The sequence below is a fragment of the Catharus ustulatus genome, chromosome 10 (genome assembly GCF_009819885.2).
Source record: "Catharus ustulatus isolate bCatUst1 chromosome 10, bCatUst1.pri.v2, whole genome shotgun sequence".
NCBI lineage: Eukaryota > Metazoa > Chordata > Aves > Passeriformes > Turdidae > Catharus > Catharus ustulatus.
The window spans coordinates 18407810-18430471 of record NC_046230.1 but is presented as its reverse complement, the minus strand read 5'-3'; the positions used below and the strand labels follow the sequence as shown (position 1 = coordinate 18430471).

The window sequence follows — 22662 nt, the reverse complement described above, 5'->3', positions numbered from 1 at the left end:
TTTCCTAGAGACCTTGACATTTTTTTATTTCTTGAAACTCTTCTGTGAGAAGTGGAGTTCAAATTTATTTCTGGACTATGTTGATGTAAATGTACTGGAATCAGTGAAGTTTCATCCCTGCCAATATCCATGTTCAATATTTGGATTCTGTAGTTTTACATGAAGGCAGTAATTCACAGAAATACTGCACAAGAATGGCCAAGCAGGTCCTTCCTGGCTTATACTGGCACATTTTGAGCAGTGCTATAGTAGCTATTAGCAAGTTAAATGGCAACCTAAAATCTTCATTGCAAATTTCAAAGCTAAATTTCATGACAGTACACAACACCACTTTAAACCCAGAGGCTTGAGAACAGCATGTAATGCACCTTCATGACCTTCCCATAGGGAAAGTCAGTAAATATTATTTTTAGGAACTGAGTAGATGGAGACAGGAATTTAAGCCACCACTTTAAAAAGAAGAGGAAAAAAAAAGAATATTGTTTTGAGTGTATATATTTTCTATTGCCCAGTTCAGACCAGAATTTCAAGCATGGACCACTAATGGTTCCAGCCAATCAAGAGGGAAGTTCACATATTCATCCTGGGGAAAAATTACAGACAATTTGTTCCTGGCTGTGTCTTTTAAGAAGAAGCAGTAAAGGGGAGTGGCTCCCTCTGAAACGTTTGAGTCACAATCTTGGGAAAATATCAGTTCAAAGAGCTGTAAAAATTGTTAAACAGGGACAGATGTTAGACAGGATTTAAGGCATCAGTTCCTGTTTTCAAATTGTAAGACCATATATTGATACAAAAAAAGCCAAATTCAATTTCTGTTTAAAGATAAATAAAAAAATAAGATACTTATATCCTAACAAGTAAGTAAAATATATTACTTTATATAGAGAGAGCTATACATACAATAGTACACTGCTATTATTTAGTGCAAGTACTGCTAAGAAATAGCAGTTCCCAATCTAAAATATAAATCCCTGTACAAGACTCTTTCCTACCATTTCACAACGAAAAAATGCTGAGTATTTGCTGAAGAACTGAGTGAGGATTTATTTCCAGGTAGTCCTGACTGAGATGCAATTCTGGGAGTAAAAAAGCCATACATTGAAATTCTTTGCACTGTCATGGAGAACTTACCTTTAGCAGCAGCTGGTACTTGGTGATTCTCTGAACTGGCTTTAATAGATAGGCATCAAGTGAGAGTTTATGATCCAATTTACGCTGACATTCCTGTAGGAGACAACACAGAAGAAAAATAAAATTGTTTCTTGAAACACAGGCAAGTCACCAAGATCATTATCATTTGACAATCTCAAGATTGTATGTCTGTGAATTAATTGAGAGAGAGATTTGTTCCATCTGCATAGGAATTTCCGGGTTACTTACACCACAGTGAAAATAAATCCAAACAAGAGCTAATGTTTAGGTTCAACTTGGTGTCGAAATCTGGCATTCCCTGCTGGTGAGATTGCAATCAGCTGGGATTTGCAAAGAAGCCAGAACTTGTTTGGTGTGGGTATAGCCTGCAGAGTCAGGCTCGTGTCCAGGAAATCTACCCCCTGCTCTGCCTACCCAGTCTCCTGGAGAAAACACCTTGGCACACACTGGGCACCTGGCACCAGTGTAAGAAGCATGCAGAAAAGTCTCTGTATTGCTCTAGGTTTTCTAAAGAATAGGGATACACAAGAAAAAACAAGTTTTGAGGGTCTTGCTAGTGTGCAATGAAATTCCACCTGAAAAAAGATGCTGTCTCCACACTGTCTCCAGAGAGCTTCAGACCTTGGTTTGTTCTGACAGTACTTTTCATATATTTGGAGGTCCTCCTTCTGCAAGAAAAGAAGAGTTTAGGTAAGGGAAGGAAAAAGTATCCAGGGAGTGTCTTTCTTGGATCACACTTTTTCTTACCTTCCATCCTAAGGAATTACTCTGTATGTAAAAACATACTGAAACCAACAAACCTGCTTTTTACTTCTGATCAAGTTAATTACACCTGAAAGTGAGATTTCTTTTTCCCCCTCACTTTTCACACAAAGCAAGGAGACTGCAGACTGGCAGACACACACTCTAACTGCAAAACTGGTATATTTTTCAGGGAAGTGAATTGCTGGTTTGGAGAAAGTAAAACAAAACAAAACAAAACCAAAAAAAGAAACATTAGAGATTTAAACTGTAATTGTTAATGATGACTAAGGTTTACCAGCTCAACACACTTCAAAAAATAGTGTTGGCTCTCAACACTACAAGGACAAATTAAAAAGAAGGAAGTTTGTCTTGTTGATGTCCCAGACCAGGCAGAGGGAAGTATTTAAATCCTGTCCTCTCCAAATTAGAAGTGGGTGGATTCACTTTATTTAGCTTTGGCTGCACTCCAAGCGTTCTCACCGAGGTCCACGGCAAAAATCTCACTGACTTCAGCAAAACCAGAACCAATCTCTGCAGAAGGCCAGAGGGGTGTCCTGGCTCCCTGGGCTGTGTGGGTGGATGCAGGGATGGGTGTTCCTCTGCCAGGTCCAGGTTTGCTGGCTGGGCACCCGGGGCAGTGCCAGGGGCTCTGAGCAGGGCTGGCTGTGCTGGCCAGCCGGGAGTTCCCACCTTCATCTGCACCTACCCTGCTGGATGTGACCTCAGCAAATCAAAGAGAACACCAAAAATAAATCTCAGCAATTCCTGGATCTTTCCTCTGGGCTTTCAGCCCACCAGGCAGCTCCCATACACTCCTGCTCAGGGAAATCACTCCTTTTGTACAGTCACCAGAAGAAATCAGTTTTGCTGCTGTCTTCATCTACAGAGCCGTTCTGACATCACCCTGATGAATCAGCTGTGAAATCAGAGCTGTGTCAAGGATTATGCAATAAAAACAACCTCCTCTGTTGCAAATCAATAGAATATTAATGGTGCTGTTTCAAAACAGGTGCAGCGTTTTCTTCACAGAAATGTAATTGTTTGTACGTGTTGCCCTGGAGGGAAGTTAGCAGGGGGTAAACCCCACACAACTAAAATAGCAACAAAGCATAATCAAACATTACAATCTCATCCTGGCCCACAGAAACCTACTGGACTGGGTAAGAAGAACAGAGAGAGCAACAGACAAGAGAACTATTAGGAATAAGAGAAAAGAACCAATTTAAATTTAAATTAAAGGTACAATAACCAACAATTTACCAGTAATTTGCCACAGTGGAACCACCCTATGCCAGTGCAATCCACTGCTGCCTAAATCATTGACACCTACTCAGGCTGATACTTACATATTTAATTACAGCTTTAAGTTTTGCAATAGTGTTAGGAATAGAATTAGGCTCAGACTTCAAAATGCCAAGAAATAATTTATTGTCTTATTTTTCAAATCCCAGTCTTAAATATTCCACACATCTCTATTTTCCCATGCAAAGGTTCTGACTTCTTGCTGGTACTTTTATACCATGCTCCTCTCTCCTTCAAAGCTTTTCCTTTCCACACTGATTTGGACCCTGAGAGCTCTGTAAGCTCCAATGCACATGGTATATATATACAGTTCCAATTATCTTTTTAACTGCTGATTTAGGAATAATTTTTGCATTTGTCTAGAATTTAGACCTTTGAATCCAACACTCAGGTTTCTGGTCAGCTGCTACTGTCCTTTCACAGGTAGATTCCTTTTCTAAAAGCTTCTTTCTCCCTGAGTGATCAAATGTCCCAACTGCTCACTCCTATTAAACCATTCCCTTGTATAAGGTTAGCAGTATGAATAAGTGAACAGTGGTAATCCACAGTGAATCACTCCTGCCAGACACATCACCCTGCACATTTTGGTAAGCAGTCTGACACACCTTTGGTTCCGTCCTTGGCATTGGTAAGCTTTCCTTCTTCACAGCCCTTTGTACAGCAGATCAGCCCAGTGTGTCCCTCCTGTTGCTGATAAAGCACCAGAAGACCCATTCTGCAAGGTATTCAGTGCCCATCCCTCCTGTCTTTGAAAGCTGTGCAGTCCTCGACCACACAGAGCTGTATGTAAGGTCAAGCATCTTGGTGATGGCAAAACAGCTCCCATGTGGATGAAGTTGAGCTGGCTCACTTGTAATTGAGCTCAGATGAAGATCATGCTGTAAATGAGCTCAGGCAAAGTGGGAGGGAGAGCAATAAAGGCATTTCTGGCTCATCTTTTACCAGATTCTGTGAACATGTTCCAGGACACAAAGCCAGAGAGAAGCCAGAAAGAGAATCTACAGCCTGTTTCTGCTATCACCTGAGATGAAGGCTCACATTCATGGTGACAGCTGATCAGGTGGCATTGGTGGAGGTGGGAGAGAGTGTGAGGACATGGCAGAGGAATGATTGGCTGGGGATGGAGTCACTCTGGCACCAGAGTGTCTCACTGCAGCTCTCAGGATACTTTCAAACATCTCTGAAATCAGGGCTGAAAAGGCCCAGTGTGATCAGTCAGGGTAAAACTCTTCAAAGTATGAATCTAAAAAAACTGTTTCTAACCATAGGCAGAGCCTGTTGTTGTGGCAGGATGGTCACACCCCTACAAAGAAGGAGAACCTGCAGCAGTGTGAGTTTCTCAGCATCACTCTGAACAGCAGCTGCTTCTGTTCCCCCTGTCACAGCAAGCACAGCCGTAACTCACGGGGCAGCCAGAAGCCACTGCTCAGCAGGAAGGCATAAAAAGCTGCCAGATCATGGGGAACACAAACACACAACCAGACTTTTGTTTGTGCCTCCTAAAGGCAGTCCAACAGAAACAACACATTTCTGGACTTTATGTGGCTTCTTCTAAAAACAGAACATGAGGGCAAGTTCTCGAATCAAAGGTGCTACTGTGTGAGCAGAGACATCTCAAGAGAGAAGCTTGTGCCTTCTTAGTGTGAAATTTGAAATAGGGGGAAAGCAAATGCATGATTTAACCTCTTATTTGATAGATTTAGTGTGGTTTGACCAGGCCACAGGAACTGATGAGCTAAGGCAATGGATGGACTGGGTTTCCTTTCATTTCATATCTGAACCCCAGTTTTAGTGCTGCTTTCATATTGATAGAATAGTGAGGAGAACTGGGCTTAACAGCTGTTTTTACAGAGAGACATAAGCTACAATATTTAAATATGGAATTTGAACCTTCTCCAGAATCACAGGAACAATTCTATACCAGGAGTTTTTATTTAGCTGCATCCTTTAGGGATATATGCAACACATGGACTATTTTACTTCCTTGGGTTTCAAAGGTCTGTGTTCTTCAAAGACAGCTTATCCTCTTTTGCATAATGATTTCACCACAGTATTTTCCTGCCCAGCATCTGAATCCCAGGATAACAACATATGCCTCAGTCGTGTCATTTACTCGAGCTCTTAATGCTTTGTTGTAAAACAGAAAATAATCCAATGGACATATAATCAAATTTACACTTGATTCTCTCCAGCCTGACCTGTTTGTAAATTGGAAGCATACCCTTTGCAAGCATCACATGCTCACAATTCCCTTTAAATCTTAGTAATGTGGCAGTGCTCAGCACCTCTGACTGGTTCATCCAAATCTGTCTGTATTTAGTATGTGCTCTGGAAAAGCAGCAAATGCTACCTGTAGTGTGCAGTAGAAGCAGGAGGTACCTTTGACTACAGTGGACAGATTTTGCCATTTCTCACGCCACTTCCATTTCCTGTGCAAAACACAGAGCCTTATTCACACAGTTTTGTCAAACTCTGAAAGCAGCAGCAAACCACCAAAACAGATTTTTTTTTCATTAGCAGGGCCCCTGAAGGAGTGCTGTATAAACAAGCACCTTTGGTTGTGTTGCAGGAAAGAACTAATGGGCAGGCTGAGTGGGGGTGGAGGTGGAGGAGGGACATCACCGGGAGCTCTGGGAGAGAGCTGCAGCACTTGGGCACTGAGAGACACTCACAGCAGAGGGGACAATCCCACCTGTTGAGTGAAGAGGTAAAGGGAATCGATCTCACAGAGTCTGATGGGGCTGGTGGGGTCCGTGCAAGGACAGCAGCAGACTCTGCTGGGACAGTTCTAGGGGACCAAGTGTCCTGAACGGTGCACAGAAGAGAGAGATAAGATAAAGCAGGAACAGGATGTGTTGTCTGCACTCAGAGCAACCTGCTGTGACACCAATATTGTTCTCTGCTTCTTTACTGCAGGGTGGTGTCTTGGTTACATCAGACTCCTGCTATAGATGTGTCTGATATGAAAAGCATGTCAAACATTTGGATCACTGTTATTTGTCGGGTTTTTTCTTTTAAATGGGACTTTAAATACTTGTAAAACACTGCTAACAGATCTCTTCCTGTCAGTAAACCAGGTAAAGGGTCAGATATCAGAATTACATGCTTGGTAACTGTGACTTAATTTGGGAATGTCTGCTTAGAGAAGTTTCCCTCAGTCACTAAAGCAGAGTGAAAAGATGGGAGTAAATCTGTAAGTACTGTAGGATAAGACCATAGATATTGATCCAAATCTGTAAAATTATGTACTTACTCTTTTCAGAAAGCATCGGGCAAGAAGCTCAGGGTTTTCAATGCAATTTTCTATCTCCTTAAGGAAAATCCTGAGAGGGAGAAAAGAAGAGCAGAGAGTAATGTAAAATCCCACTCACATTGTGTGTTAGCTTCTGTGTAAATGCAGGTTAAAGCCTTCATTTTTGAAATAAGGGGATTCAATGGGGAAGGTAACAGTTCTGACACACCAATAATTAAGTATTTTAGAGAAATGAGATGTGGCTGTCACCCGATTCCCTAAATCACAAATATTATCAGATTTTTCTCTGCTCACAAGCATCTGCTACATCTGATTCCTCTGGCTACTGAAATTTGTTTAAAAACTGTAGCCCAATTTTCTGTTTTCCATTTGAGTATGAGGATTTTTCAGAACAGCTAGAAAAGACAGGAATGCTCTGTCAGATGCAGTTGCTCAATCAGCAAGCAGTGAAAATATGGGATGTAGTCCAAAGGCTTCTGCAGTAACAGTCAATGCACTAAACCTTTAGGGAAAAAAAGATTGGGCTTGCAAAGGGAGAGGAATATCATTCTCCAAATGGAAGACACAATCTTTGAAATAATATATAAACTGGAAAATATTTTTTCTACTATGTATTAACTACTCTGGCATAATGTTAAACTTGCAAAAGTTTGATATGTCTTACAGGCATTTATTATTCAAAATAATTCCTAAATTCCCACTTTGGTAACAACCAGTTTTGCTTAAGAAAGGCTAGGAAAAGAAGAAAACTTATAGAAGTTGTCTTAAGCTTTTTGTTCTGAAAGCTGATTGCAAAAGAGTTACAGTAATTTCACGAATACAAGCCGCACCAATTTGACCAAAATTTTGGTGGAAACCCGGAAGTGCGGCTAATATTCCGGGGCGGCTAATCTATTAACAAAATTCTAAAAGCTGCCAACACGGAAGTGAGAGCCCGCGGCAGCCCCAAGCCAAGCTGGAGCCCGGCCGGCCCCGGCAGAGGTGGGAAAGCCTGGCAGAGGCGGGGCCAGCAGTGTCGGGGGCGGGCGGCAGAGCCTGAGCCAGCAGGGCGGGGGAGCCCGGGAGAACTGGGGCTAGCAGCGCAGGGGAGCATGGCAGAAGCAGGAAGGCCGGCGGGTGGGGCTGCCTGGCAGCGGGGGAAGCCCAGCATAATCGGGGCCAGCAGCGTGGGGGAGCCCGGCGGTGCGGGGGCCTGCAGTGCCGGCCAGGGCGAGGAAACGCGGCGGCGGTGCAGACGGGAGGGGGCGGCCGGCGAGCCTGGTGGCGGCGGCGGCAGCCCTGCCGGCGGGGCGAGCGAAAGCGGCGCTCGCGAAAGCGCCGCCGCGAGCCGTGAACCGCGAGCCGCGAACCGCGAGCCGCGAGCCGCGAGCCGCGAGCCGCGAGCCGCGAGCCGCGAACCGCGAGCCGCGAAAGCGCCGCCGCGAACCGCGAGCCGCGAACCGCGAGCCGCGAGCCGCGAGCCGCGAACCGCGAGCCGCGAGCCGCGAGCCGCGAACCGCGAGCCGCGAGCCGCGAGCCGCGAGCCGCGAGCCGCGAACCGCGAGCCGCGAAAGCGCCGCCGCGAGCCGCGAAAGCGCCGCGGGGCGGGCGCGGCGCTCGCGAGGCGCGGCGCGGGGCGAGCGAAAGCGGCAGCGGGGCGGTGCTGACGGGAGAGGGGGGCCAGCGAGCCCGGCGGCGGCGGCAGCACCACCCGGCCAGCCCCGCCGAGCCGTGGCGCTGAGCTGGGCCACCCGGCCCCGTCGGCAACCATGAGCGGGCCGAGCCTGCCTGGCCCCGCCCCGAGCCAGTAAAGCCCGCTATGCCGCGATCCTGTTACTAATTGGCCAATTTGTGAAAGCTGCGCACGGATTCTCGCGACGAACGAAAGTGCGGCTAATATTCGGGGTGCGGCTTATCTATTGACAAAGACAGCAACATTGTCGAGGCACCGGGGGTGCGGCTTATAATCCGTGCGGCTTGTATTCGTGAAACTACTGTAATCTTGTTTATAACTTGTATTCTGTAGTTATGGGCTCTGGATTTCCTTGTCCACAGTATGGGCATGGCTTCTGAAATGTTTGTGATCTTATATGAGGGATAAAAAGAAAAGTGGTATCAAATATAGAATGTCTTCTGATCTGATAATAGAAATACAGGACAAATAAGTTAACACAAAGAAAACTTCATTACAGAGGTGTTTTGCCAGACAGAAAATATCAGGATTTAGTCCTGTGTCATCAACCAGTGTACCAAGAGAGGTGATAAAATGCTGACCACAGGGGACATTCAAAATGGATCCTGCCAGGGGAAATCACTGGTAAATGCACAAAGGGTACAGTCTTCACCAAAAAAAGATGAAATAGATGATCTCAAGGTGTTCTGTACACATGGATTTTATAGGACACACACAGAGACTGAGTGAGGATGATTTTCCTGCCAGTGTACGTGTGAGCATGACAAAGCACCCGACAGAGAAGGACTGGATATGATGATGGCACCCAAGGATGCAGGACAATCACCAGTTCCCATGTACCTGTTGTGGAAATAGTAGATTTCTGGGAGGTTCCCAAAAAGAATTTCCTTCTTGTTCTGAAGTGCAGATGGAATCAGATGTACTAAATTGGGATTGTCCATTTCTGAAGCATATCCCTGCAGAGAAGAGTGGAAAATAAAACCAGCCTGTTTTTACCAGGGAAGAAGTACTGTGTTCAAGGCACTGGAAAGCCCCAAAGTCCATGGGCTTTTGTTCTCCACAGAGCAAACAAAGCTTCTCCCATGCCTGCTGCTTTGTTGCTCCCAGGAATTTCTGATGCTTCTGATTTTCCCCAGAGATTTTACCCTGTAACTGTGCAAACACATTTTGACCACAAATGAGCAGGTCATAAGGTCAATAAAAATAGATGAAAATCTGTTTCTAGGATTCAAAAGCCATGTGGGTCATGTAGGGATGGAGACTGCTAAGATTGACAGACACATCTTTCTGCTACTCTGCTTCATTGCACAGGAGTTAGTTTGGATTTATTTGTTGAACTGTGACACTTGGATTGACTATTTTTTGTGTTTCTTGTAAAAACTGGATTGTGTTTCTTCAACAATAAGAGAAGAACATTTTGATTTTAAACTCAAGAGTAATATATAAATTACCAGAGCTGACAGTTCCCATGGAACAAATGCAATAAAGAATCAACCACATGTCCTTAAAATCCCACCCATGACTGACCCCTGGTCAGCTTCTGTCCTCCCACAGATTAGGGACCTCAGACTCCACACACACCAACTTTGCTGGTATCCTATCAGTTTCAAAAGCTCAAGAATCATATTTGCAGAATGAGCTCCTTTGTTCTGTGTTCAAGCACAACGTGGGACAATAAAGAGGAGCAGGAGGGACCCCTTCCTTTTCCTCAATCATTTTCCAAATGTACATTCACAGAATTTAGTGTCTGGCTCCATGGACATCAAAGGTGCTGATTCTGAGACCTACTGGTACTATTTTGAAAAGACATTATCAACTCTTTCTCTGCCATAACTTTCAGAACCATGCAAATTGTCATCCTGTGGACTCAGTGTGGGCTCAGGCCAAAGAAGGTGCTTTCTCCTTTAAGCCCTGACGAAGGGTGTTCAAAACATCCTTCTCATTCTGCAGCTCCAAGGCTGAGCTATCTTGCCAGCACAGCCTGTGTGTTATAAACAGGAGGTGGGAGTGCTCAGCCCATGAAGGATGTGCACCTGCAGTGATGGCTTAGAGGTTAAGCACCAAAAAGTAATTTCAGAACAGTTTCTTACCTCTATTATACTTTGAAGTTCTTCTACATAAACCCGTTCTGTTTCTATCAGCTCATTGATTATGTGGCTGAAAGACAAGAAGGTAGAGAGTCATAGTGTTAATCAAGCACATGTAAATGAAAAAAAATTGTATTCCTTACATATTCCTGTTTACGCCTTTGGCTACACACAAAAACCCTCTGAAGGTCATTTCTCAGTTCTTCAATATTGTGCCTAGTTGATAAGATTAAAAGACCTAAATGCATCTTGGACTGTCATTTTTTTCAGCTCATTCATCTTGGATTCTTCTGTCATTTTTATACCTGCAAATCAAGAAAAAATTCCCAAGACAGAAAAAATAATGGTTTGTCTTCTAAGAATAACTAATACTCAATAAAATGAAACTATTCTTCAGAGCTATGCTAATGTTTCTGTTTCATTTATTTTATAAAATAAACAAAATCTAGACTTCCATCCTTTAATGCAATACAAAAACAGGCAACAGGATGATGTCAGAAGCCTGAAAACATAAAAGTAGATTAGAGTAAAATATTTTTACTGGTTTTGGACTTTTTATTTCTAATATTAGTTTAATGCTCCTAGATAACTTGAAGACATATATCTTGAAGATGCCTGACTTATTTCACAGAAACATGAATGTAACCAATTCACTTCTGGACAAATAACTAATTAGATTTTTAAATAAAATTTCAGTAGATCTCTCATGTTTTTATGCATCAAATGTCCCATATTATCAATAAAGTGTTGCTTTTAGTCTGTTATGAACAAAGTTTTCAGGGTAGCTCCTCCAGAAGTTTGAGCAGCAGGAAAGCACAAGTACCTGGTGTTCTTTTCCTGGCCTGTGCTTCTCAAGAGTCACAACTGCACTGTTGCATCCACTGTAAGGGGATTTCCACATTCTCCACAATTTTTAGGATGTCCTTTTTGAGGTTAACAAACCATCACCACTTCTGATAAAGCCTCCTTTGAATGGTTTGGCCAACCATTTGAAAATAAAATAGCTGTATTTCAGCTTGCAGCTTGAAATGCAGAGCAGTGACTAAAACATTATTAGGCTACTACAATAGATTCAGTGGTTTCCTCTGGATTTCCTCAGTGCTTTTTCAAGGAAATGTGGTTTTCTAGGCTAGCTGGGGACCACTTGTTCAGGTCTCAAAGGCTGTTACTCCTTTATGGACCACTTCTTAAGAAACATTGTAAATACTGAGAAAACTAGACCTTACCTTCAATTGATGTTTCAAATTTTGTTATAAAATAGCTGGGATTTCAGAGCAGTGTCTTGACACAATGCCTTAAATTGCAGTGTCTAGCAAAGGTAGGGCAGTGGATGAGGGCTGTGATCCCCAGGCCACACTCAGGTCCCACTGGCCACTCCTGCACTGGCTGTGGACTCCTGGGGACATTCTCTGCTCCCCATCAGGTGCCCCCTGTTTGGGAACCCCTGCCCAAAATGTTCCACTGCTGATTGTGCCAGGACCAGAGGTGCTCTGTGACTGTCATGGGCAATGGGGGACACTCAGCACACACCTGCTGCCAGTATCACATTTAACAAAAATATGAGACAGGAATTGACTGGATTGTTGTCACAGACAGCTCTTCCCACCCCCTTTTCCCCTCTGACATGGATGACTAAGTCAGAAGTAATTTCTGGTGTAACCAGGATGTGTGAGGTAAAGGGGCAGGGGAGAACTTCCATACTATATTGTTCATTCATCTCAGAAAAATTTTACAAGAATTTGAGGTTTGCATGGCAGCAGTCCAAACACAACAAAATTCTGAGCTTGGCTTAAGTTTATGGGCAGCTCTCACAAAGATAACTCCTCACCAGGATCATTCCCAAGTAAACAGGCCATCTCAGCAGGGATGGTAAAGGATTAGGCATCTGACCTAAAGGTCAGAATCTAAGAAATCCCTTAGGTCCTATCTGTAGGCATCCTTGTTGCTGGTCAAACTTCATTCCACTCAGGTATACTTGCTCCTTCCCCAACAAAACAAACATTCACCAAACCAGCAGAGTTAGCCAAAGGCTGAATATTCTGGTCCCAGTAATACCTGACTCAGTACTTTCCTGACATGGAGGTAGTGATGTGAAACTGCTCAGGAGGTCAAGGGCAGCTTTTCCTCTGAGTTAACGTGTCCTAGCAGAGGGAGCTGAGCCAGCACTGAGAGACAGAGCCCCGTGCAAGGCAGAGCCCCGGCTGCCACCAGCGCTGGGCACAGCTCGGGCGTGTTTGCGGCAGGGACCACACACAGGCTCACTGATACCATGGTGTCAGATCTTCCTCCAGCAAAGGAAACTTCTTGGCATGAGATGCAATTTCTGAGCATGAACTAGCCCACACTGACTTCAAGGATCGATCTGGGTTTCTAAGGAAACGCTGTAGCCTTGGCTACAGCAAGACCACAGCTCCCACAAGGGGGATTTTACAGAGGTGTCATTCGAGCAGGTTTTTCTCACTTCAGCAGCTGTGATATCCTGTGCCCCTGCAGCACCACTGAGATCTCCCACACTGAGCCACCTCCTTCCACTCACAGCTTTGAGAAGTTCTGAAGTGACAGCACAGTATGGATGATAAGAAAGGAGAAAGTAATAGAAAACTATTTCTGCTTTGTCAATAGTGCTGTGTCTGGCAAGTTAGTCATGACATGCTGAAGTGAAGAAAAAAATTATTTCACAGAGGAAGCTGCTCTGCAAGGGTGAGAATGTAGGAGCTGCATTGGACAACAAAGCATTGGGGAAAGCCTTGTTTTCAGCCAAGGTTGTAAGCAAAACCTTGAAACTGAGGTAAACTCTGGTATTAATTATCACCCTTGACTTTCAGAGATGCATTTCTCTATCAGCCCCTGCCTGTGCTGGTATTTAGCTCTAAGGTAGTTATTTATATCACTTTGGACTGTGCAAATAGCAATTAGCAGTGTTGTTGCTGTAAGCTCACTCTGCACTGCATTGTTTGGTTGCAACAGAACTTTGTCAGTTGGTGTTTATCTGAGCTGGCTTCTTTGGGTAACTGAGAGCACACTTCTAGAAGGTCCTCACCACAGTGACTATAAAGAAGACACATATCAGACCATTTCATCTCAGCAACTCTTTCTCCTTCCTTCTTCTTTAATAACAGAAGGAAAAAGAGGCCTAACTGAACGGTTGGCCAAGCTCCCCAGCAGTGTCAGGTCATTCTGCAAGTCTCTGTCACAACAATTTTGTTAGGATGTATTTTCTGCTGTGATATGTGCTGCCTTTAAAAACCTCATCAAATATAATGAAACATGAAGCAGGAATAACCTAGAGATTACCACAGCCTATTAATATCTCCTCTGGCTAAATCTCAATTGCTTTGTCCTCATACAGTTACTATTTGTGCATCCTGCTCAGATGACAATATAAACTAATTCAGGATTTTCGCCTCCATAGCTGTGTTTCTCCAACAAACTCATTGGCTCACCTCCACCCACAGATCCCGTTTCTATGCCAGGATTTGCTATCACAGGTACCTGTTCTGATAAGAATCCTTTTCCCAGAAGACAAATTGAAGCCATCAATTAGAATTAAACCAGTGAGTTTTTTTGAAAAGAACCCCAAGCATAAATCATAACTGGTGCTCCAAAATTATTGTGCTGCAGAAAACTTGATTGCACGACGGGTGTGGAACCAGCAGAAATGGCATCTGGGCTTGAGCTCTCCACATCTGTCTTACAAAAATACATAGTGCCTACAGGAGCATTTTCAACAGCCAGAACAGCAGAAAATGCAAGAGCAAAATATTTAATTTAATAACTTAATAAAAAAACCCACCCCATTGCTTTTATAAATATATCTAATATAGACAGAAAGCTACTTAAATTGAAAATACTGGCACTTTTAATACCCAACGCTTCAAACACAATAGGAAGGACTGAAAGAACCTGTGTGCAGTGCAGTGGAAACATAAACACAGAAAAAGTATCAACACTGAATAGACTGGAACTTAAGGGAAGTCAGAGTGAATAATTTATTGGCTTGCAAAAATTAGCACAGTGATAAAAACCTCCATGTCCAGCACTCTGGCTAGTTCTAAGTACTGTGAAATTTCTATTTCTGAATGTAAATAAACTTTAACAAAACCGGGGGTTTTTTTGTACTGGTGTCTTCTTTGTAGGTAGTATATGATGAAAGTCCCACTATTGCGGTAGAAACAGAATCAGCAATAAATACCACATCCAGTTTTGAATTAGAAATCTCTACAAGAAATTCTAAGACTTGTCTAATCATAAAATCTCAAAATCATCTCGGTGCTACAGAATGAAAAGAAATGACAGCATGTCAGTAGCTGAGTAGAAGCAACTTCCATTCCACCTACACAATTGCATTTAAATGGATTTTTTTCTTCTTCTCACAGTGCTAAAAAGGCCTTTTTCAGTTGAAAAGTATTCTCAACTGAGGTTGTGCAACAGTTCAAATGAAATTTTAGTAATGAGTCAGTGGCTGTACTTTACCTCCTAAAGTGGAATAAAAGATCATTCTGGACGTAAGAGCATTTGTTTCAACAGAATTCGTTGTTAGTTGATACAGTATTTGGTATTTGTTAGTTGATACAGAAAACAGTTCTGATTCCTCTGCCAGGTACTCCTTTTTTTTACTTTTTTTTTTTTCAATGAGAGCAATGCCTCAAAAGAACGATTGCTCTTAAAGTACATTTCATGGCTGCAAACAAAAGCCAACTAAGTAACTTTGAGAAGCATAAAGGACTTAGGTAGTACACTCCACCCCAGCTCAAAATTAGTGCCCTTTACTGAAGTTATTGTAATTGCCTGCTGCAATGTCAAATGGATTTGCTTCATCTGTTGTGGAAATTCTTCTGAGCAGAAGGACTGCATCTTTGTTAGAAATATATTTCACCATCAAAGTCACCATTTATAATATTTTGCTTCTTCTGAAATGATCTGAACTCTTCACATAAAAGGAATTGTCCCACATTCATTGTTCCCAAAACAAATGACCTTGGGGAAATATTTTTATATATCTTAATTAGTTGGCCTACATTATAGGAACCAGAGCATAGTTGTTAATGGAGAGGTAAATTAATTAAATCACCTGCAGAAAGGAATAATATGAATAGAGGACTAAAAGTCACACAGGAGTTGTTTCTCATCTCAGCTGTGCATCTACAGTGAAAAAATGCATCTCTGAACCCAAATTTGAGCTACTTTTAGACAATGTGGATGCAACAGACTGGTCCTTACTGTGGGCCAAAATAACAGACCACATGGCTGTGTACATATTTTATCAACTACCCAGATTTGTGAACTACCCATCAGGCCCCGTTGTGATTTTTGTTTTAATCTTGCAGCTGCAGTGTTGCTGTTTGGTGATAAAGATATATTTAGCTCTGTGATATCTCACATTGAGTAATCAATTAGCTAAGAGCAGGTGAATAATTTATACACAAAAGCAGTGTACTTGCTATTAGTATTAGTTATTAGTGGTAGGTTGTATTATATCAGATTATATAGGTTGGTAGTAAATTGAGATCCATAGAAACTACTACACACACATGCTTGTGAAATATCTGATGTAACTGAAACACTGCAGGTTAACAGGTTGCTCCCACACTGTGCAGACTTTCATGTAATTACTTTGTTTGCTTGAGATCATGGCTGTTTACAAGCAGGCCACAGAATTAACTTAATTACTCAGATTTCAGCATTCTTCTTTAGAAATATTAGCCAGTCAAAAGAAAATGTGGTGATTTCCTGGGGTCAGGCAGATCTAGTACAGCAACAAACCATGTTGCATAAAGGATTTAAAGTGAAGACAGAGGACAAAGACATAATTCTTCCCCACACTTGCTTAAGGATGGATTTGATCTGCTGAACTCAAGCTGGTATGGGTACTTAAGTTTACCAGCCAACAAAGGAAGCTCACTGCTTTTTAAATGTAGAAATACAAATATACGCACATATGCATAAAAGTAAAGGTAATTAATATACTAACACTGACATTTACTCTCATACTTGTTTCTATCTAGTAATGATTAGAACATACCCTATGAATGTATATCAGTCATATATATATATATCAGTGAGATAAATATATATATCAGTGTATCAGTCACAGCTGATATTCAAAAGATAAGTACTCTGAAATGAAGCACTTCAGATTTTGCATGTCCCACTCATGCAGGAAATTCATGGTGGTTTTGTGTCCTGGCAGTAATTTCTTCCTGGCTGCCTTTTTTCTTAAAAGTTGAAAATAGAGCAGGTAAAAATTCTCTAGATATGTAATAGTTTCTGACTTCTGAAAAAAAAATATATTTAACAGTTTTTCTCTATGCTCACCCTGACTTTTAAGACAGCAACTACTTTCAGATTACATGCTGCATGCTTTTTCCATTCCTTTGTAGACAATACAACAATATCCAAATACCAGTTGACCTCACTGAGCAAGAGATCTGATAAGGGCTGACAACACTGTGGATTTTCCCACACAGAGTGGTAAAGTACTTTTTCAATAACAGCAAAAGTTACAGTGGTAAATCCCTAAAACTTTCATACAGACAAGACCAGCAATATAAAGTAGGTTAAAGGAAACTCAACGGACAATGTTTATAGTGAGAATTCATGTTGACTGCTAGAGCTCAGGCTCTAAGTAAACCAAAATCTAAACCATGGCCACAGCCTCTCTCCAGCATTCTCTGTAGTCTCAAGTGGGTATCTTTGCTGGTGGTGTCTTGGTGGGACAGAGGATTTAGGAACATGTGACTCTGCTCCCTGCAGATTCCTACACCACCCCAATCTCTTACAGCAGAGCATCCCTGACATGTCCATGTCTCATGTCCCTGGTACTCACTCGTCCCCTACCTGTCCCTACAAGGACACTTTGTGCCATAAAGAGCCACTTTCAATTGGGATGCAAAAGCTTAACATGAAACTATGGTTTACTCCATGCAAATGGCAACACAAGTTCTATCCTGAAGAGCCAGCTTCTTCAGGAGGAGAAGAGCATCGTTGGTTTTGGTTCTCATGGCAGGTCTGCCTCTGATAGCTTTGTTCTGCAAGACTTTGTAAGGTCATTTAGGTACAATGAAGAATTTTATTAGTAAAATTAATAATAATTGATCTTACAGGTCTGAGTTTATGATGGAGAGGGCTGACCATTTGGAAATGAGAGGATAGGTGTGGTGATGATGCCTCATCCTTTGAGGGTCTGTATTTCAAGCACTGGAATAGGCTGCCCAGGAAAATGGTGGAGTCACCATCTCTGAAGGTATTTAAAAGTCATGTAGATGTGGCACCTGGGGACAAGGTTTTGGTGGTGGCCTTAGCAGTGCTGGGGTAACAGCTGGATATATGATCTTAATGGTCCTTTCCAACTGAAATGCTTCTACGGTTTCAGTCTGAGATATGACCCTAAGGAAACTCCATCCTGCAAAATCTACTCCATCCTGTAATAGGACACAGCATTGTGCCAGACTTACAGTCTATGATCCTCCAGCCCAAACTCTAGTGTGTCTAGGGCTCTGCTTTTAAACATCCTCAAGAATCAGTATTCTTTGGGACCTGGGAGAAATAAACTCAAGTGTTAGTTACGTGACAACAGCAAAGGAACAGGGAGAGAAAATTCTGATAAGCTCAAATGGAGTTTATGAGAGTAGCTGGAACACTTATTATGCTTTAGTTAATCTCTGCTTGACACATTTACATCAGTCAGTAAGTTGTGAACTGCCACGGTGAGGACAAACATCCCTTTTTTGTGTGTCACACTTCCCCAGCCATGGTAATCTGGGCCAGAGGGGCAGGCAAGGATCCTGCCATCTGCAGCTACCACATTCCACCCAGCAGGGACTGGAATCACAGCTCTCAGCAACATCCACATCCATTTACTAAGCTATACTTTGGGCAACCCTGTTTGCCCCACCCTGAAACATTGCTTGCAGAATTTAATGATAAACTTAGAGAAAGAGGGAGAGACATTCTTGGAAGATGTCCAAAGTTAGAAAGAAACTTTAGAAAACTGTCAGATAGACTCCAGCTGGAGAATGTGTTCACTTTACTCAGTAGGAAACTCAGAGGGAAACTCTCACAATTGCAGATTGCATGAAACTGGAAGGATATTATCAGCATTTGGGTTTCTTACGTTTTTCTCTGAGCAGCTGTAATGGGGAATGTCCAAGATAATGCAATGGGACAGAGAGATTTCTAGGCTCATCCATGACAGCCATTCCTCTTCTTTTCATCCCAGAAGAACAGGGAACTTGGTTTATGAGCCTCAGTGGCTGTTGCAGGTCTTACACAAGCCTCACCTACGTGGGAAATGCCTTGTTTGCCACTCCAGTGGGGCTGGGTGCAGCTGCAGCGCTCCTGGCACAGGTAAGAGCACTGCACCAGGCATGGCTGTTACACAGGTTGGAGCTCTTGGTGTCCTCTGCCCACACAGGAACCCTGGCCTGACCCACTGCTGGGAGAGCCAGCACAGACAAATAGGCACTTCTACCAGGAAGAGCAAGCTCAGGGTCACACTGTTTAGCTCTAATGTAGGTCAGGTGCCAGGAAGGCAAGACTGTCCATGCTAGTTTGTCCAACATGGCTATTAACAGTACTTGAAGACAGGTTTGGAATAACTAGAAATGCAAGTAAAGCATCAGTGTCCTCCAGCTAGAGGCTACAGAGAAAGATCAGCAACAGTGTATTGAATAATCTGCATATGCACAGGAGCTTTGCAGAGTCTACAGAGGAGCTGTTGGACAGACAAGTCATGCTATATAAAACGGAATTCCTTTCTAGACTCATACAAAGAAAGAATGCTCCTGCTGGATGAAAAAATCCACATGAATTTTCAGAAGTGAATACAGAATTCTAAACATGATTACGTCACAAATCTTCCAAACCTAGTTATTAAAGTCCTGGTTAATGAACAGCTTGTTAAATGCAGGAAGTAAAGTCAACAGTGATTTACTCACAGTGCAATTGATAAATCACTGCTCCATTCTATCACTCACTACATGGGACTGAGTGATCTCCCATCTGCTCTGTCCTGTCTGCTGCCATCCTGCAAACCATGCAATTATTGAGCTCAGCTCAGTGTGGGTGCAAGTCACTGACATCTGATTAGGCAACATGACGTGCTCTTTGTGCTGCGGTAAATAACAGTGTGAAGTGCTCAGCACTCCTTCATGAGATAACTGAAACACGGGAGCTACTACAGAGTTTAAAAACAGATTCCATTGAAACTGATGTGAATGTGCAAAGGGAAGGCTTTGGCAGCTGCCTGGAGAATTTTACACTCTGAGAGGTGTGATTGCTCCCGGTTTGTTTAGTGGTTTCCCAGCCTGGAGGCTTTACAGAGAAAGCAGCACCACCTGAACTGAGGTGGTATAAAATCACACCACTGTCTCTTTCTCCTCCTTCTCCTTCTCCTCCTCCTTCTCCATCTCCATCTCCATCTCCATCTCCATCTCCATCACCATCTCCATCTCCATCTCCATCTCCATCCATCAGCTTGGCACTGATGACAGGGCTCATTTCCTCTGCTCCTTGGCTTGTGCCTGTGTTACCTGGGATTTCAAGGTGTCCTTCATGCAAATACATAAAGGCCAAGGATTGTCAATCTGCCACGTCAGAGCAAAGTCAGGTTTTTATGGAGAGGTGAACAAGCTGCACTTAGGGGAGAAACAAACATAAAATTTCAAGTCCACGTGTGATTCTTCAGAGAAGATGCATCCAGTCCTAAACCAACACAAGCTGCCTTTCTTTGCATGTGCTCTGTAAACCCTGAGTTGGATCAGGGGTGTGAGGAAGCAGACCTGTATTCCTGCCCTGGATGTGCAGAGGCAGAGGAGAGGGATTGCTGCCCATTGACTATGTGCTTGCAGAAATTTTCAGTGCTTTTCAAGTGGAGCACACACATTTCTGTGACAGGGAGCAAGACAGAAGATATCTCTGATCCTAATCACCCCCTGTGCCTAAACCAAACCAACCATCCAGGATGTGCATGTGGCCAGCTGCATTCCAGGAACCTGCCCAGAGCCAACAGGGAGCAGAACAACTGCACAGAAAACAAGTTGAGGAATTCCTGGAATTTCTGAAGAGCATTAAAATAACCTTAGTGTCCAATAGCAAGCAGGTATGAAAGATAATAGGAGAAGTGACTGCTTAATGCTCTTTGATATTCGATTAAGTGCAAATTTTGTAAGAAAACATATTGAGAGTGTTTTTTTCAGCTTTTCTCTACCTTCCAGACTCTCTGGGAGCAAGGACACAAGAACTTCAAGGACTTCAGGAAGCCTCCAGAATACTCAGTCAACTACTGCATTGTAACAATAAGAATGTTTTTTTTTCTCCTGTTCATAATAATTTTCCCAGTTCCCAGAAACATTTGGAACTCTAGTAGGAATACATCTCCCCTTGCTATTCTACACAGATTTCTATCAGCAGCCAGATCTCCCTACATGGCAGCATACACTTCACTTCAAAGATCTTCCCAACCCTTTAGGCTGTAATTAGACTTGTAATTGCTGGAGCCAATCTGCCCAACAGGGAACCTTCTCTGAAAACAAAGATTTTGTAAAAGTTGGAAGAGATGATGGCAAACAAGAAATGCCTTGTGGCTTCTTGAAATTTCTCCTGCTGACTGAACTTTCATAAAGTCTGGTGAAAGAAAACAGCTCCCTGTGCCTACTGATAAAGTCAAGAGCATGGTTTGTCTTTTAAAATGTAGGTTCCCCAAGTTCTTCCCCTCTACCAGCTGGAAGTTTTCATGAACCTGGAAATAAGTCTGGAAAGACATGCTGTTGGTCTCCTACTGTAAAACTCACCAAAATCACCTTTTCCAATTGTAACAGAAGTCTTATATTACACTATTTTATTAAATTTGTTATATATTCCATGTACACACTGAATGGAAACCTTTGCAATGTATCTTACTTATGCCATGTGGAGGGGGGAAATTGCTGTCCAGTCTGGAAAAGAAAAAGGCTTTGGGAAGACCTTTTAATGGCCTTTCAAAAGAGAGAGACATTTACCAAAACTTGTAGTGACAGCACAAGGGACAATGGTTTTAAACTGGCTGAAGGCAGATTTAGATTAAATATCAGGGGGAAATTCTTTACTGTGAGGATAGTGAGGCACTGGAACAGGTTGCCCAGAGAAGCTGAGGACTACTCATCCCTGAAAGTGTTCAAGGCCAGGCTGGATGGGGCTCTAAACCTGATCTACTGAAAGGTTCCCTGGCCATGGTAGAGTAGTTGCACTACAAGATTTTTGGGTCCATTCCAACCCACACTATTCTATGATTCTAATATTTATCTCTGCCTCCTGCAGAAGCTCTGCATCTTTGACAATAGCTACTGAAATCAGGAAACTTTGTTCTCTCCTGCCATACACGGCTTTGATGATTACAATAAGCACTTGAACACCAAAGCTTTCAGTAGCACTCCCTGAGCTACTTGTATTTTTGACACCAGTCCACACCTAAATTTAGCAATTCCCAGACCTAATGTCAGCACAACTTTGCTATTGCTGATTTAGAATAGAGCTCTGGCACAATATTCTCATTCTGAAAATAGCTTCTAATTCTTTACCCGGGGCAGAAGTGCTGTCCTGCTCTACCCATACAACCTGATGATTTAGTGACAAACTTACTCTCATGTTCAGAGTCATGCACAGACTGATTTATGGAGGTGCCCAGTCCTTGTTACATCAACAACACCGACCCAGATAATAAGATACACTGAACCTAAAGGATTCTTAGATTTAAATAATGTCCAAATCTACACTTGAAACCTGTCATTTAAAGGCACAAACACCTTCAGGCACACAGGCTGCACACTCCAAGATGTGAATATGCAAAGTGACAGCTGGCTGTTGGTGTGCAGAAGTGATCCTGGATGCTCCACAGGTTTCCTCAGTATGCAAGGCAAATTTTATGTGCATGTTCAGAGGACAAGCAGTGAGTCTGGACTGTGTACATGCTTGGAGACTATTTTGCATGTGTACAAAAGTGCTCCACCCATATGTGACAGCTGAGGCCATGTCTTATTTTTAAACTTGACTCTCTTTCATTAAAGTCACAAAAATGATACCTCAGACACCAAACCCTGGAACTGGTCATTCATGAAGTTAATTCTATCTGAATATAAATGTAGGAGAGATTACTGTCTCATGAGAATTTAATTCAGAAAGCTGGGATTATGCTGCTTATGTGACATGGCTCATCTGAGTACAAAACCACCTTGCTATTTTCAGCTTATTATTCAGCAGCAATAGACCTAAATGATGATGAAACACGAAAAACACTGTAACTCCTGCCACTGCACACCGAGCACTTCGAGGTGCACACTGCTGTGCTTGTAAGTGATTTCTGTCAAGGCCATATTGACCATTCACTGAGGACACCAAAACCACATGCAAGATTTGGGGAGTCATCTCATGAAAAGAGTGAAACTGTGGTCAGAAAGCCCTGGAACAGACGTCATACT

General features: G+C 42.7%; 1 protein-coding gene across 6 annotated transcripts in view; it reads right to left on the bottom strand.

The window, feature by feature from the left end:
• MCF2L2 (MCF.2 cell line derived transforming sequence-like 2) overlaps positions 1 to 22662 on the bottom strand; it is a 153888-nt gene that overhangs the window by 30070 nt on the left and 101156 nt on the right. For all 6 annotated transcript variants that reach the window (XM_033068605.2, XM_033068607.2, XM_033068608.2 and 3 more), the window contains exons 16-20: positions 10214 to 10280; positions 8964 to 9079; positions 6452 to 6521; positions 1728 to 1820; positions 1132 to 1224 (exon numbers count right to left, since the gene is read on the bottom strand). In XM_033068605.2, coding sequence (XP_032924496.1) covers positions 1132 to 1224; positions 1728 to 1820; positions 6452 to 6521; positions 8964 to 9079; positions 10214 to 10280 — 439 coding nt within the window. The remainder of the gene's footprint in view (positions 1 to 1131; positions 1225 to 1727; positions 1821 to 6451; positions 6522 to 8963; positions 9080 to 10213; positions 10281 to 22662) is intronic.